This window comes from Bombina bombina, chromosome 3 (genome assembly GCF_027579735.1).
Source record: "Bombina bombina isolate aBomBom1 chromosome 3, aBomBom1.pri, whole genome shotgun sequence".
In the NCBI taxonomy this organism is placed as follows: Eukaryota; Metazoa; Chordata; class Amphibia; order Anura; family Bombinatoridae; genus Bombina; species Bombina bombina.
In genome coordinates this window covers 104182495-104200352 of record NC_069501.1, presented here as the reverse complement: position 1 = coordinate 104200352, position 17858 = coordinate 104182495, and the positions used below count along the sequence as shown (strand labels likewise).

The 17858-nt window shown below is 43.4% G+C and overlaps 1 protein-coding gene across 1 annotated transcript in view; it reads left to right on the top strand.

Moving 5' to 3' along the window:
- The first annotated feature begins 5505 nt into the window (after positions 1–5505).
- LOC128652935 (carbonyl reductase [NADPH] 1-like) overlaps positions 5506–17858 on the top strand; it is a 48009-nt gene continuing 35656 nt past the window's right edge. Inside the window, exon 1 of the mRNA XM_053705947.1 lies at positions 5506–6198. Coding sequence (XP_053561922.1) covers positions 5910–6198 — 289 coding nt within the window. The 5' untranslated portion in view covers positions 5506–5909. The remainder of the gene's footprint in view (positions 6199–17858) is intronic.

Genomic DNA, 17858 nt, shown 5'->3' with positions numbered 1-17858 from the left:
TGAGCAGTTGGGGTTAATCATTTGATATACTGCTTTATGTGTGAGTTGTTTCATTTAGGCTTGTAGACTGTGTTTTTAGCGGAACAGGTTTCACTTTAGTTTCTGAGGTGTTGCACAGCTTATAATAGCTTTCGCACCCTTTTTAATAGCAGGGGAAGTCTAGTCTTGCGCACCATATGACCATGCACGGTCTTTGTTAATTTCCTCCGTCCTTACTGCAGACTGCTTCTGGGTAGAGTGATTCCTTTGTTAACTGTCTGGGTCTAGGAGGTGGTGAGTGCGCCAGCCATTGGGAGTATAAAGGTGCTACTTTTCTTTAATAAAGAGCCTTTTTGATTGTTATCCTTCTGAGCTATGGAGGACTCTGATATGTTAGAAGGTACTCCTATCCTTAATTATTATCCTGTTTATATTCTGAGGAGGCCGTGGTTTGCCTGCCCGCTCAATTTTGTTCCATATACCTTAACACTTCTAAAGTCTAAAAAGGGAGACAAGCCTGCTAAGCCTGTTAGCGCTATTAGTCCCTCTGAGCCGTCTACATCTCAGGACGCTGCATCCCGTGAGATTACTACCCTTGCTACATTGTCCACTCCACATGCAGTTCCCCGTAGCACATCTAATCCTCCATCCAGAGGGGGCCTGCTTCCTGCGTACTTTGCCGCACAGTTACAATCAGCGGTGTCTGCGGCCCTGAGTGCATTACCTCGCTCTAACAAACTCAATTGAAAAGATAAACATAGTTCTCCTGACTCAGAGTCATCTAAATATTTGTCAGATTTAGCTGTTATGATCCGATGATGAGTTGACCTCTGTGGCTTCAGAGGGTGAACTTTCTGGGTTGGAGACTTCAGTGTCTAAGCCTCCTGCAGCGGAGGAACCATCCTTTAGATTTAAAATGGAGCATCTGTGGTTTTTATTAAAGGAGGTTTTGTCGACTCTAGAGATTCCAGAGGCCGCGCTGCCTGAGGAACCCAAGATCCCGAAGTTAGACAGAGTTTATAAAGACAGGAAAGTTCCTTTAACTTTTCCTGTGCTGGTTAAAATGGCGAATATTATTGCTAACGAATGGGAAAGAATTGGATCTTCCTTTTCCCCCTCGTCTACTTTTAAAAAGTTGTTCCCCGTTCCGGACTCTCAACTGGAGATGTGGAGTTCCATTCCTAAGGTGGATGGCGCTATCTCCACGCTTGCTAAATGTACTACTATCCTGCTAAAGGATAGTTCTTCTTTCAGAGAGCCGATGGATAAGAAAATGGAAACTTTTCTGAGACAAATGTTCCAACATACGGGCTTTCCTTTTTCAACCAGCAGCTGCAGTTGCTGGAGCGGCTACCTATTGGTGTGACTCTGTCGGAACTCATCAAGGTGGAGACTCCACTCGTGGATATTCAAGACAGAATTAGAGCTCTGAAAGTGGCTATTTTATTTGTTATACGAACATGCAAATTATTGACCTAAATGCAAAGGCCTCTGGCTTTGCGGTCCTAGCCCGCCGGGCACTCTGGTTGAAGTCTTGGTCTGTGGATATGACTTAAGTCCAGACTCCTCTCTCTCCCCTTCAAGGGGAAGATTTTATTTGGTCCAGGGCTGGACTCTATTATTTCTACGGTTACTGGAGGCAAGAGTTCTTTCCTACAGCAAGATAAGAACAACAAGTCTAAGGGACGCCAATCTTCTAATTTTCGTTCTGAAAAGTCCCAACGACTGCAATCCTCTTCCAAGCCCGAGCAACCCAAGAGCACTTGGAACCCGGCTTAGTCCTGGAATAAGTCTAAGCAGACTAAGAAGCCCGCCGAAAACAACTCGGCATGAAGGTGCGGCCCCCGATCCGGGATCAGATTGCGTAGGGGGCAGACTGTCTTTTTTCAGATGCTTAGTTCCAGGACGTGCAGGATCCGTGGGTCCTGGAGGTCGTATCTCAGGAATACAAGATAGGCTTCAAATCTCATCCGCCCAGGGGCAGATTCCTACTCTTGAACCTGTCTACCAGACCAGAAAAGAGGGATGCTTTCCTAAGGTGTGCCTATCGTAGAAAGAGGTTTGGGGTTCTATTCAAACCTTTTCGTGGTCCTAAAGAAGGAGGAAACTTTCCGCCCTATTCTGGACCTAAAGTGCTTAAACAAGTTTCTCAGCGTCACTTCTTTCAAGATGGAGATGTACGGTCCATTCTTCCTCTTGTTCAGAAAGGACAGTTTATGACCACCATAGATCTGAAGGATGCATACCTTCATGTCCCAATACACAAGGAACATTTTCAGTTCCTGAGGTTTGCATTCCTAGATCAGCACTTCCAGTTAATTGCACTTCCGTTTGGTTTAACTACTGCTTTAAGAATCTTTACGAAGGTTCTGGGGGCTCTTCCAGCCATTGCCAGAACCCAAGGGATTGCAGTAGCCCCGTACCTGGACGATATTCTGGTGCAGGCACCATCCTTTCGTCTTGTGGAAGAACAATTGGAGTCTCTTCTCATTCTTCTTCGATCACATAGATGAAAGATAAACTTGGGAAAGAGTTCTTTTATCCCAAGTACCAGGGTGGATTTCCTGGGTACTATTATAGTCTCCATATCCATGAGGATATTTCTAACAGACCAGAGACGTTGCAAGCTAACTTCGGCTTGTCTCGTCCTCCGGAAGTCTATGGAGGTGATTGGTCTCATGGTGTACTGAATGGACATTGTTCCTTTTGCCAGATTCCGTCTCAGGCCTCTACAGCTATGTATGCTGAGACAGTGGAACGGCGATCATTCAGATCTGTCACAACAGATTGTATTAGACAGCCGGTCAAGAGAATCTCTCTTGGTGGCTTTGTCCAGATCATCTGTCCCGAGGGACATGCTTCTTAAAACCATCCTGGGAGATTGTGACTACAGACGCAAGCCTAACTGGATGGGGAGCTGTTTGGGATGCCAGGAAGGCACAGGGGTTGTGGACTCAGGAAGAGTCCTCCCTTCCGATCAATATCTTGGAACTACAGGCAATCTTCAATGCCTTGAAGGCTTGGCCCCTTCTGAGTTCGTCCCAGTTTATCAGATTCCAATCAGACAATATAACCTCAGTTGCCTACATCAACCATCAGGGGGGAACGAGAAGCTCCTTAGCAATGAAGGAAGCATCTCGGATTCTGGAGTGGGCGGAGGCCCACAGCTGTTCGCTGTCAGTGATCCACATTCCGGGTGTGGACAACTGGGAAGCGAATTTTCTCAGCAGGCAATCCTTTTACCCAGGGTAGTGGTCTCTCCCCCCCTGAGGTGTTTGTAGGGATGTGCAGGAAGTTGGGAACACGGAGATAGATCTCATGGCCTCCCGTCTCAATGCCAAATTGTCCATGTATGGGTCAAGGTCGAGGGATCCTCAAGCGGAGCTAATAGATGCACTAGCAGTGCCATAGAGGTTCAAACTCATATATTTTTCCTCCATTACCGCTCCTTCCTTGTGTAGTGGCCTGCATCAAACAGGACAGGCATTGGTTTTCCTGATTGCTCCTTCGTGGCTGTGAAGAATGTGGTTTGCGGATCTGGTGGGGATGTCCTCATATCTGCCATGGAAGTTACCTTGTCACAGAGATCTGCTGATACAAGGTCCGTTTGTTCATCAAAATCTTGCTTCTCTGAGGCCTGGAGATTGAATGCTTAGTCTTAGCCAAGAGGGGTTTCTCTGAGAGTGTTATTGATACTCTTATTCAAGCTCTTAAATCAGTTACGCTGCATTTCTACCATAAAGTGTGGAGGACCTACTTGTACTGGTGTGAAGAAGGTTCGGTTTTCCTGGCACAAGGTTAAGGTTGCCAGAATATTATATTTACTCCAGAATGAACTGGAGAAGGGTCTGTCGGCCAGTTCCCTGAGGGGACAGATTTCGGCCCTTTCGGTTTTACTGCACAAGAGACTGGCTGGCTGAGCTTCCAGATGTGCAGTCCTTTGTTAAGGATCAGATCTGTGTTTAGATCTGGGGCTCCTCCTTGTTTTGCAGCAGGCTCAGTTTGAACCTATGCATTCTGTTGACATTAAATTGTTATCTTGGAAGGTTCTCTTTTTGTTGGCTATAGTCTCTGCACGCAGAGTCTCTGAAATGTCTGCATTGCGAAGTGAGCCCCTTTATCTTGTTTTTCATGCAGATAAGGCAGTTTTACGTACTAAATTTAGGTTTTCTTCCTAAGGTAGAGTCAGATCGCAAGATCAATCAATAGATTGTTGTTCCTTCCTTATGTCCTAATCCTTCTTCATCAAAGGGATGTTTGCTTCACAATTTGGAGGTGGTTCAGCCTTGAAGTTTTATCTTCAAGCTACCAAGGAATTTAGACAATCTTCCTCTTTATTTGTTGTCTATTCAGGGAAGCGTAAGGGGCTGAAGGCTACTACGACTTCCCTATCTTTCTGGTTGAGGAGTGTCATCCGCTTAGCTTACGAAACAGCAGGACATCAGCCTCCTGAGAGGATAACGGCTCATTCCACTAGAGCAGTAGCTTCTTCCTTTGGTACTTTTTTCACAAACTTTGGGTTTCTCACAGAAATTATTTACATACTGCTTGTGCAATCATGGCACAAATGTTTGTAAAAGTTTATCTGAGATGCCCTTTGTTCAGAAATAGCAGACACATTTTTGGTAATTAGAAGGCCACTAATTGCAGCTGCGCACCACACAGTGAAGGGGTTAATTAGGTAGCTTAAAAGGTTAATGTTAGCTTTAGTGTGGCCTCCTACCTGACACTCCCCAGCCCCTGATCCCACCTAAACGGCTCTTTTCCCACCCCACCACACTGGTCACCCCATCTTAAGTACTGGCAGACAGTCTGCCAATAAAAAAAATAAACACTTTTTTTTTTTTTTTTTTAATTTATTATAAAAAAAAAGTTTTACTTTTTCGTAGCATAGTGTCGTCGTCCCCCCACCCGCAATCTTTATTTTAGGGCCCACTCACCCACTTTTCCATAGGGTAGCTGCCCCATCCCTCCCTGTCCCTTTAAAAAAAAATCCTCCAGCTTAGGGCCCCTCCCACCTCTCAATCCCACACACAACCAACACAGTTATATTAATATACTTTATAACATTTAAACCTCTAAATTTCTGCCTGTTTCTAAGCCAAGAGAAAGTGCAGAAGTGTCTAACAAGTCACTTGTTAGACCCAGGACTTATGTGTAAACCTCCTCACCCCCTCCAACATCCGAAGTTAACCTGTTGCATCTAGTAATGTATATGCATATATGTCCACTTGGGAATGCTATGACTACGACCTGAGGGCCGAAACATGTTAGCATTGGTGCTACTCCCATTTTTTCACCTTGGGATGCTTTCATGCTTTTAATTGTTTAAATAAATAAAATACTTTTTATTTTCATCAACCACTGGTTCCACACCTTTTTTACTTCCTTTTTTTAAAGCCAATACAGACAGCCTCTTATCACATGCTTTTTATTTGCTTTTCACAACAGGAGACTGCTAGTTCATGTGGGCCATATAGATAACATGTTCACACCCGTGGAGTTATTTAAGAGTCCGCACAACACAGCACTAATTGGCTAAAATGCAAGTCAATAGATAATAATAAATAAAAAGTCACGTGATCAGAGGCTGTCAGAAGATGTTTAGATACTAGGTAATCACAGAGGTAAAAAGTGTATTAATATAACAGTGTTGGTTATGCAAAAAAATCAAAATCACAGAAATACAATATATTCCATTGCGCACACATGTTTTATGTAACATTTTGTTGTTCAGTTTTCTCTATAGACAGTAGATGGCGACATAACATAACTCAAACCACAACGGGCTGGGCCTACTTATGACTGTTTTGAGACGGCGTTTCCTCAGCCTTGCTCTTTGGGGTGGAGTCCTGCAGTTTTATTCTTGTGGCAACAAATACAAGTTCCCTGCTTCAGGTGCCCAGTAGCTTCTAGCTTTGTTCTGTAGTATGGCTGGCACTAGAGTAGCGGTAGTGACAGGCAGTAACAAGGGCATAGGGTTTGCCATAGTGAGATCCCTGTGCAAGAATTTCCAGGGGGATGTGTATCTGACAGCCATTAACCCCAAGCTGGGGCAGGAGGCCGTGAAGGATCTAAAGGACAAGGAAGGATTGTCAGCTCACTTTCATCAGCTGGACATCAACGACCTCCAGAGTATCGGGAACATTAGAGATTTCTTCAAGAAGAAGTACGGGGGGATTGACGTGCTCATTAACAATGCTGCAATTGCTTTTAAAGGTTTGTATCATTATACACCATTGCGCAATTAACTAATTTAGCTGTATTATATAGTTGTACTTCTAACCTTTTAACCCCTTGGCAGATGTAAAGGGCTTATTGTAGTTGTCAAGCGTTAAAATGAGATTAAACTGATTATCCATAGTTAAAAAAAAAAAAACGGCATCAGAAGTGATCAGCAAACAAATGTTTGGCCTGAGGAAGTCCCAATGATGCGGTAGTCACATGGGGTGAAACGCGCATCAGCAGTGATGTCACAGAACGGCCGGCTTAACTGGATACCATTATGGCTGGTGTTCTGTCGAGAACTCCAGTTCCTCAAAAACTCCATTTTGACGTCACTTCCAGTGCCTCTTCTATTTTAATATCTGTTTTGCCTCTGTCTGGGGGGCGCACTGCCGATCCTCTGGCATACACCCCAAGTAAACCTTGGGGAATGAGGTTTTAAAGGGGGCTTTGCCTTGAACCCCCCCAGGTGGAGGCAAAATAGATAGTGAAAATAGGCAATTACAGTGCCCATTTGATTGGTTGTGAATCCTGTCACTCACTGGACACGAACCAATCAGATGAATGAAATCACCAGAAGTGACATCAGATTGGAGTTTTCGATGTATTGGAGTTCTCGATAGAACACCGGACGGATGAACACCCCTTCTTTTCCGGCCGCACTTTGTCATTGCTGATCACTTCTGATGCCGTTTTTGAAGGATACCTGGTTCCTGGTAGTTACCTCTATACCTGACAGTCCTCCTGTGGAGTTTTAAGGGACTTGCTATGGTGGCAAATATATAAACACATCATTCTAAGAAGAGCAGCACACTTTGCAAGCAATTTATGGACAGTGTGTGAGAAAGTTCTTGCCTGTCTTTATGCTCTCATGATGCGAGTATCACCAAATTATGCTCTCATATGCGGGTATCACCAAATTATGATCTCATGATGCGGGTATCACCAAATGACATTGCTAAGGACACCATACGTTAGGTGTAAAGTTGTAAACGGCACAGTTTGTTAAGCAAATGTTTAATCTATTTGTACTGGTAGTGATCTGATAGTTTTGGGGGTGCACATAGATCCTAACAACGTATTTTCCATGATACCTTAGAATAACTGCAGATGTAGTGGTGCCCTCTGGGGTAGGTGTTGCACAAGCCCCACATCACTTCACTTACCATTAACAGTCTGTATGTATATTGCTGACATATTGCATATATGCTGTTATATACATCCCAGCATAGATCCTCAAGGATCACTAAGGTGGCAATTATTCGCTCCAGTAGCGAAGCTATCCTCTAGTGGAGGTGTTGCTGGTTACGATTCTGTCTAGCAAAAATAACTTGAATTTACTACCTTTTCTCCAATCTTGGATAACTGTATATATGCTGTGATGAATTTCAAGCATAACCCCTCAAGGATCCCTATGGTGGCAGTTTTTCGCCTTAGCAGCAAAGCCACCCTCTAGTGGAGGTGTTGCTGGGAATTCCAATTGTCATTGTTCTTATACATTCAGGTTGAGCTGACCTATTCTGTTTTCTGTAAGATCGTTTTTACTTTCTGTACACTGGGCTAATTCTCATTGTGTTTGATCATTAAAGGTGTGCACTATAAAATATTGCATTTTGCGACTAATACATTTTGAAATTACTGTATGCTGCAATCCCTGTCTTTTTTTGTAGACACCCATTTAGTGTCTACGTGTTACCATTTAGTGTCTACTTGTTCCCATTTAGTGTCTACATGTTCTCTCTTGTATTTTTAAAAATATCAGGTTATGTAACAGAAGCCACGCCCCTTTTTTAGGCAAAGAGAATTGTGGAGTAACCTGTTTAACATATACAAAGTTTGTGCTGCTTTCATTCTCGTCTTTAAAACTAAGTGCATTTTATTATTATTATTTATAGAATGTAACATTTGCAGAGATGAAGGGACCTTAGGAAAACCTTTATGTTCTAATTTAGTAGGGTATTTTATGTTAAACACATGGGGCCAGTTTACAAGTGAATCGCTAATGTGCGCTGGTATTACAAGTTGAGCACAATGCAAACACAAGCTCGCGTTAGCATTGCTAGGAAACATTGCGCTCACAAGAGCGCGCTTCCATAGGCTCCAATGAGAGCCTCTTGCTCACGCCGTCAGACACGGCATGAGAACCTAGCACAGCGAAGGCAGCATTTTTAGATATACATGTAGATGACTATATAACACAACAACAAGTATTGGCACACATCCAAACACTTAAGTCCACATAACATATTTATATATACTTCAAACAATATATTTGACTGCTAAATATTCTTTAAATTGTTAAAATAAAATTGGGATCATTTTCTCACAATATTATTAACATATATTTATGCTGCAAAAAGTTTTGCTTTTTAAATATGCTTTTAAATAAAAAATGGGATCTTGGTCACACATTTTGGCCATATTCTGCTAAGCCAGTCACCACTTATAAGGTGTCCCAAAATAGACTGGTCCTAACACTAATCAGTTTAGCTTAGCTGGGCTGAGTCATTCGATTCTAATATCCATATACAGAATTCCAACACTGCAGTACTATGTCTCAAACCATGTCTGCTCAGAATGAAAGTCCCTAGCTTTATATATATATATATATATATATATATATATATATATATATATATACATATATATATATATATATACATATATACACACCACAATCACATTATCTGGAACACACCTGGGCTGGGTGGTGTGCTTTAACTAAAGGGATTTGGTCAGCTCCCTATTTAGTACAACAACAGAGGAGGGGTTTGGTTAAGCACACCACCTGATAGAAAAAAAGGCCTCCCCCCCCCCCCCCCATTTTCAAAAGAGCTCTATTGTGGAATTATCAGATAAACAAATTTGGCTCGGGTTACAAAATAAGCCATTCAACATTAACATTAATAGACTGTACAAGTATTTTGGCATATAAGCAGTGTAAATTTCAAAATGTCCTTTGAGTCTATAATTCCACGTAGTGCTAAGTAGCATCCCAATCCATACCCATTGACAGATATTTTGGCCACTTTTGGACCTTAAATTGAATGTCTGTTGGTAGAGGATGGGTAGGCAGAGTGGGAATGTTCTATTATCCATTTGCATAGGTACTTATTTCATGGTTAATAAAGTGAAACAAATAAAACCAGGTCCTTAATGGACCAAAGCTATTAGCATATATCATGACAAAACTACATATAATTTTACATCGTATGTGATTCTTATCATAAATAGATTTTAATAGGAAAGAGGGGTTTGGTAAAAAGAAAGGGGAAGGTTGGGGAAGCAGCTGGAAGGGGTAACAGGATATAGAGGTTTACTATTATATTACGTTATTTGATACCGTTCCCAGAGGCTCGCTCCTGTCGAGAGTATCCATGTGGTGGGCATTCTTGGATATGTGTTGAAAAAAAGGCCTTTTATATATTAGCACACATATTGTGGGAGTACTGCCAAAGTGACCAAAATAACAAAACAACACAACAACAAGTATTGGCGCACATCCAAACACTTAAGTCCACATTATAACATATTTATATATACTTCAAACAATATATTTGACTGCTAAATATTCTTTAAATTGTTAAAATAAAATTGGGATAATTGTCTCACAATATTATTAACATATATTTATGCTGCAAAAAGTTTTGCTTTTTAAATATGGCCATATTGTGTGACTAAGATCCCATTTTTATTTAAAAGCATATTTAAAAGGCAAAACTTTTTGCAGCATAAATATATGTTAATAATATTGTGAGACAATGATCCCAATTTTATTTTAACAATTTAAAGAATATTTAGCAGTCAAATATATTGTTTGAAGTATATATAAATATGTTATAATGTCCCTTCTGGGACTCCCTGCTGCATTGTTCTGACTTCCTGCTCCAACCCTTCCCCCCTCCCACCTCTATATACTTGCATTCTCTGCTCTTCTTCTCAGTCCCTTCTGGGACTCCCTGCTGCATTGTTCTGACTTCCTGCTCCAACCCTTCCCACCTCTATATACTTGCATTCCCTGCTCTTCTTCTCAGTCCCTTCTGGGACTTCCTGCTGCATTGTTCTGACTTCCTGCTCCAACCCTTCCCCCCTCCCACCTCTATATACTTGCATTCTCTGCTCTTCTTCTCAGTCCCTTCTGGACTTCCTGCTGCATTGTTCTGACTTCCTGCTCCAACCCTTCCCCCCCTCCCACCTCTATATACTTGCAGTCGCGCCAAAGGTAAGTCTGTCCGCGCCTGGACCGCACCCAGCACCACGAACCATGACCTCCGCACCCGCCACCGCTATAACACCAGCACCCTTCGCTCTCACAACATCGGTAAATCATCAGCATGCCACCTTGCATCCCCAACGAACACCATAGGACCATTCACCTGCCACAACTGCTCTTTCACCACCCTCCCAACCACAAACCTACTAAACATCCCTCACTCAAACAGCCGCGAGAACCTCAACTGCATCCTCCACAACACCCGCTCCATCCACAAGCACACCATCGAAATCTGGAACCTGCTCGACTCCACCTCCCCAGACGTCGCCTTCCTCATCGAAACCTGGCTCAACCCCACATCAGCACCGGACATCGCCATCCCCGATGGCTATAAAATCTCCCACAAAGACCACAGCAAAGGAGGCATCGCCATCATCCACAAACACTCCATCCAAGTCACAACCACCTCCGATGATCACTCACCAGACTATGAACATCTACACTTCAAAATCAAAGTTAACCACAACACCACCCTCCGTGGCACCCTCATCTACAGACCTCCAGGACCACGTCCCACCTTCTGTGACTCCATCACCGACCACCTTGCACCCCACGCCCTCGCCTCAAAGGACTACATCCTTCTTTGGAGACCTCAACTTCCATCTAGACAACCCCAATGACCACAACACCACTAACCTCCTGGAAAACCTTGGAACCATTGGACTGAAGCAACTTGTAAATGGGCCAACCGACATAGCCAGACACACCCTCGACCCGATCTTCTCCGCAGGCAACCACATCTCAGTCAACCACATAAACTAACTCCACTGGACTGACCATCACTGTATACACTTCTCCTTCACAAACCCACCACACACCTCCAGCATCACCACCCGCCCCGCAGAGACTGGAACAACATCACCCAAGAACAACTGCACTCCACCCTGATCAAGTCCCCCCCAGTGACCTCCACTGACGCCAACTCCTCCGCCCGCCACCTACATCGCTGGATCACAGACTGCGCAAAATACCCCCCCCCCTCAAGAAACCGTCCAGCCGCCAGCCCACCAACAAGGCCAGCTGGTTCACCCCCACCCTCCAGGACTCCAAACGCCACTGCAGACGATTAGAGAGGACATGGAGATCCAGCAAGTCCCCCTCAGACAAATCCGCCTACAAAGTAACCGTCACCACCCACCACTACCTCATAAAAACCACAAAGAAAACCGCTATCCTAGACAGAATCCACACCAAAACCCACAACAGCAAGGAGCTGTTCACAGTCATCAAGGAATTCTCCAAACCCAACAGTGACACTAACGACATCCTATCCTCCCAGGACCTCTGCGACAACATCGCTACTTACTTCCACCGCAAGATCATCAACATCTACGACAGCCTCGAGCTCCAGAACTCACCACTCACCGCCGACCCACCCACCCCCACCTCACCCAAACCCACCACCCGCCACCGTCTACGGACTACCTGGATCCCCCTCACCATGGAGGACACACTCACCATAAACTGCTCCATCAAAACTGGTACCTTCCCAGATGACTGGAAGCATGCAGAGCTGAAACCCCTGCTGAAGAAACCCACAGCTGACCCCATAGATCCTAAAAACTACCGTCCCATCTCTCTACTCCCCTTTCCAGCCAAAGTAATTGAGAAGGCCATCAACGCACAACTTGTTGACCACATCAAGACCAACCACATCTTGGACCCCTCCCAGTCCGGTTTCAAGAGCAATCACAGCACCGAGACCGCCCTCCTCGCCACCACAGACAACATCCGTGCCCTGCTCGACCAAGGAGAGACTGCCGCCCTCATCCTTCTAGACCTCTCAGCCGCATTCAACACTGTAGACCACAGAACCCTCCTCACGCGCCTACACCATGCCGGCATCCGCAATAAGGCATTGCGTCTGTTCAATTATCTGCACACCTGAGGGAGGAGCAACCTACGCTGGTCACAAGGTGGATGGTATTGCGGTTAAGCTTCTGCTTTCCTATCCACTGACTTACAGCATTGGGCTTCGTATATTAGAGCAACAATAGACATTTTGCTGCTTTATTTTCCTGTGTATGGTGTATATGCAGTTTTTGTGACGCTTTTATATATATATATGTTTTAATAAATCCTTTTAACTTTATTAACTTGTGAGAGTACTGTTTACCCACCAGTATAAAGTGGGTGTGCGCATTTCCCTGAGCTTGGCTATAAGCTCCAACCCATGTGAGTACCCAATCACATACAAGTGTTCATTATCTCCTGTATAGTGTTACAGAGTTACACTATGTGGTACATTTTTGTTTCCTTTCTATGAGGATGGAATAAGAAACATCGGAAGACCAGAGATTCTAAAGAAGATCACCCATATCCTTATAAGAACTTTTCTCCCTTTAACAGTACGCCTAGGCCAGTAAGAAGGCGGACAAAGGGGGGATCATGTATAAAAACAGAATTATCTGTAAATTGTAGTGATAGAGCTTAAAATCCCTATATTCTTAAACAAATAGCGACAGTGAGTTATAACCATAAGCAATTGAGCGCATCTATCTATACACAAGCGTACACAATTGCATAATCTATATAATGTGGCAATAAACTATCATAGGTTAACTATATATAAACACTCAAACATGCTCTACATAAATATTATGATGCAGATAAACAGAATTAACCATTTAGAAATAACAGTCCATATATGAAAAAATGGGCGAGGTGGAAATCCATATTGCCTGTGTAATTATCCTATACCCTCTCTGTTAGCAAGTATGTCAAAGCAAGATCACAGGGAAAGACAACATTAAGAACGCTGGTTGCACTGATATCTTCACTGCCAAGTCCCAAAAGAGGGGTCTCTAAGCCATTCACATAATACCATATAAAGACAACATGAAGAACACTGGTTGCACTGGTATCTTCACTGCCAAGTCCAAAAGAGGGGTCTCTAAGCCATTCACATAATACTCATGGAGTATGTTATTTGTTCTCACTGCTGCGTCGGATGGTGTTCCCAAGCATTGGAAGTGCCGGTTCGGTTCTAATGCTGTGACGTAGGTGTAAATATTCGGCCATGTTAGGGCAGCTTAGTGTTTAATAGTACATTTATCTTCAATTTTAAAAATAATATATGCATTTTTATGTATGATGCATATTTTAACTATTGTATACAAATAGATATGTATTTATTTTTTCTTTCTGTGTTTTTTATTGTAAACATAAATATATTTTTTAAATTGTATATTTATGTTACAAAAGGCATTAGTATTACAATTGATTTATTGCATAACAGGCATGCGGTTATGTAATACTATAATTATAATGCAACTGTCTTTTATAACATAAATATTTATTTTAAAAATATATTTATATTAAAATAATAAACAATCCAACAAGAATATCTACATTTTAATTTATATCCAATACTTAAACAAATGTGCATTATACATGATCATGCATTTTATTTCAAACATTGTAGATATAATGCGGTCAGGCCTTGCATTTATATTCAATATTTAAACTGTTATGCATGTATATTGCATAATGCTTCAAAAGTGACATGAAACACAAATTGTTTCTTTTATGATTCAGCTAGAGAATACAATTTTAAAATAGTTTTCAATTTACTTCTGTTATCAAATTTGCTTCATTCTCATGTTATTATTTGTTGAAGAGATATCTAGATAGGTAGTGTGCACATATCTGGAGCTCTCCATAACAGGAAATAGTGCTGCCATCTAGTGCTCTTGCTAATGTATAACATTGTTGCAAAACTGCTGCCTTATAGTGCTGCAGACACGTACACACTCTTGAACTTAGAACAAAGGATATCAAGACAACGAAGTAAATTAGAAAGTTGTTTAAAAACAGAATTTATGTTTACCTGATGAATTACTTTCTCCAACGGTGTGTCCGGTCCACGGCGTCATCCTTACTTGTGGGATATTCTCTTCCCCAACAGGAAATGGCAAAGAGCCCAGCAAAGCTGGTCACATGATCCCTCCTAGGCTCCGCCTACCCCAGTCATTCGACCGACGTTAAGGAGGAATATTTGCATAGGAGAAACCATATGATACCGTGGTGACTGTAGTTAAAGAAAATAAATTATCAGACCTGATTAAAAAACCCGGGCGGGCCGTGGACCGGACACACCGTTGGAGAAAGTAATTTATCAGGTAAACATAAATTCTGTTTTCTCCAACATAGGTGTGTCCGGTCCACGGCGTCATCCTTACTTGTGGGAACCAATACCAAAGCTTTAGGACACGGATGATGGGAGGGAGCAAATCAGGTCACCTAGATGGAAGGCACCACGGCTTGCAAAACCTTTCTCCCAAAAATAGCCTCAGAAGAAGCAAAAGTATCAAACTTGTAAAATTTGGTAAAAGTGTGCAGTGAAGACCAAGTCGCTGCCCTACATATCTGATCAACAGAAGCCTCGTTCTTGAAGGCCCATGTGGAAGCCACAGCCCTAGTGGAATGAGCTGTGATTCTTTCGGGAGGCTGCCGTCCGGCAGTCTCGTAAGCCAATCTGATGATGCTTTTAATCCAAAAAGAGAGAGAGGTAGAAGTTGCTTTTTGACCTCTCCTTTTACCGGAATAAACAACAAACAAGGAAGATGTTTGTCTAAAATCCTTTGTAGCGTCTAAATAGAATTTTAGAGCGCGAACAACATCCAAATTGTGCAACAAACGTTCCTTCTTTGAAACTGGTTTCGGGCACAGAGAAGGTACGATAATCTCCTGGTTAATGTTTTTGTTAGAAACAACTTTTGGAAGAAAACCAGGTTTAGTACGTAAAACCACCTTATCTGCATGGAACACCAGATAAGGAGGAGAACACTGCAGAGCAGATAATTCTGAAACTCTTCTAGCAGAAGAAATTGCAACCAAAAACAAAACTTTCCAAGATAATAACTTAATATCAACGGAATGTAAGGGTTCAAACGGAACCCCCTGAAGAACTGAAAGAACTAAGTTGAGACTCCAAGGAGGAGTCAAAGGTTTGTAAACAGGCTTGATTCTAACCAGAGCCTGAACAAAGGCTTGAACATCTGGCACAGCTGCCAGCTTTTTGTGAAGTAACACAGACAAGGCAGAAATCTGTCCCTTCAGGGAACTTGCAGATAATCCTTTTTCCAATCCTTCTTGAAGGAAGGATAGAATCTTAGGAATCTTAACCTTGTCCCAAGGGAATCCTTTAGATTCACACCAACAGATATATTTTTTCCAAATTTTGTGGTAAATCTTTCTAGTTACAGGCTTTCTGGCCTGAACAAGAGTATCGATAACAGAATCTGAGAACCCTCGCTACGATAAGATCAAGCGTTCAATCTCCAAGCAGTCAGCTGGAGTGAGACCAGATTCGGATGTTCGAACGGACCTTGAACAAGAAGGTCTCGTCTCAAAGGTAGCTTCCATGGTGGAGCCGATGACATATTCACCAGATCTGCATACCAAGTCCTGCGTGGCCACGCAGGAGCTATCAAGATCACCGACGCCCTCTCCTGATTGATCCTGGCTACCAGCCTGGGGATGAGAGGAAACGGCGGGAATACATAAGCTAGTTTGAAGGTCCAAGGTGCTACTAGTGCATCCACTAGAGCCGCCTTGGGATCCCTGGATCTGGACCCGTAGCAAGGAACTTTGAAGTTCTGACGAGAGGCCATCAGATCCATGTCTGGAATGCCCCACAGTTGAGTGATTTGGACAAAGATTTCCGGATGGAGTTCCCACTCCCCCGGATGCAATGTCTGACGACTCAGAAAATCCGCTTCCCAATTTTCCACTCCTGGGATGTGGATTGCAGACAGGTGGCAGGAGTGAGACTCCGCCCATTGAATGATTTTGGTCACTTCTTCCATCGCCAGGGAACTCCTTGTTCCCCCCTGATGGTTGATGTACGCAACAGTTGTCATGTTGTCTGATTGAAACCGTATGAACTTGGCCCTCGCTAGCTGAGGCCAAGCCTTGAGAGCATTGAATATCGCTCTCAGTTCCAGAATATTTATCGGTAGAAGAGATTCTTCCCGAGACCAAAGACCCTGAGCTTTCAGGGATCCCCAGACCGCGCCCCAGCCCATCAGACTGGCGTCGGTCGTGACAATGACCCACTCTGGTCTGCGGAAGGTCATCCCTTGTGACAGGTTGTCCAGGGACAGCCACCAACGGAGTGAGTCTCTGGTCCTCTGATTTACTTGTATCCTCGGAGACAAGTCTGTATAGTCCCCATTCCACTGACTGAGCATGCACAATTGTAATGGTCCTAGATGAATGCGCGCAAAAGGAACTATGTCCATTGCCGCTACCATCAAACCTATCACTTCCATGCACTGCGCTATGGAAGGAAGAGGAACGGAATGAAGTATCCGACAAGAGTCTAGAAGTCTTGTTTTTCTGGCCTCTGTCAGAAAAATCCTCATTTCTAAGGAGTCTATTATTGTTCCCAAGAAGGGAACCCTTGTCGACGGAGATAGAGAACTCTTTTCCACATTCACTTTCCATCCGTGAGATCTGAGAAAGGCCAGGACGATGTCCGTGTGAGCCTTTGCTTGAGGAAGGGACGACGCTTGAATCAGAATGTCGTCCAAGTAAGGTACTACAGCAATGCCCCTTGGTCTTAGCACAGCTAGAAGGGACCCTAGTACCTTTGTGAAAATCCTTGGAGCAGTGGCTAATCCGAAAGGAAGCGCCACGAACTGGTAATGCTTGTCCAGGAATGCGAACCTTAGGAACCGATGATGTTCCTTGTGGATAGGAATATGTAGATACGCATCCTTTAAATCCACCGTGGTCATGAATTGACCTTCCTGGATGGAAGGAAGAATTGTTCGAATGGTTTCCATCTTGAACGATGGAACCTTGAGAAACTTGTTTAAGATCTTGAGATCTAAGATTGGTCTGAACGTTCCCTCTTTTTTGGGAACTATGAACAGATTGGAGTAGAACCCCATCCCTTGTTCTCCTAATGGAACAGGATGAATCACTCCCATTGTTAACAGGTCTTCTACACAATGTAAGAATGCCTGTCTTTTTATGTGGTCTGAAGACAACTGAGACCTGTGGAACCTCCCCCATGGGGGAAGCCCCTTGAATTCCAGAAGATAACCTTGGGAGACTATTTCTAGTGTCCAAGGATCCAGAACATCTCTTGCCCAAGCCTGAGCGAAGAGAGAGAGTCTGCCCCCCACCAGATCCGGTCCCGAATCGGGGGCCAACATTTCATGCTGTCTTGGTAGCAGTGGCAGGTTTCTTGGCCTGCTTTCCCTTGTTCCAGCCTTGCATTGGTCTCCAAGCTTGCTTGGCTTGAGAAGTATTACCCTCTTGCTTAGAGGACGTAGCACTTTGGGCTGGTCCGTTTCTACGAAAGGGACGAAAATTAGGTTTATTTTTGGCCTTGAAAGGCCGATCCTGAGGAAGGGCATGGCCCTTACCC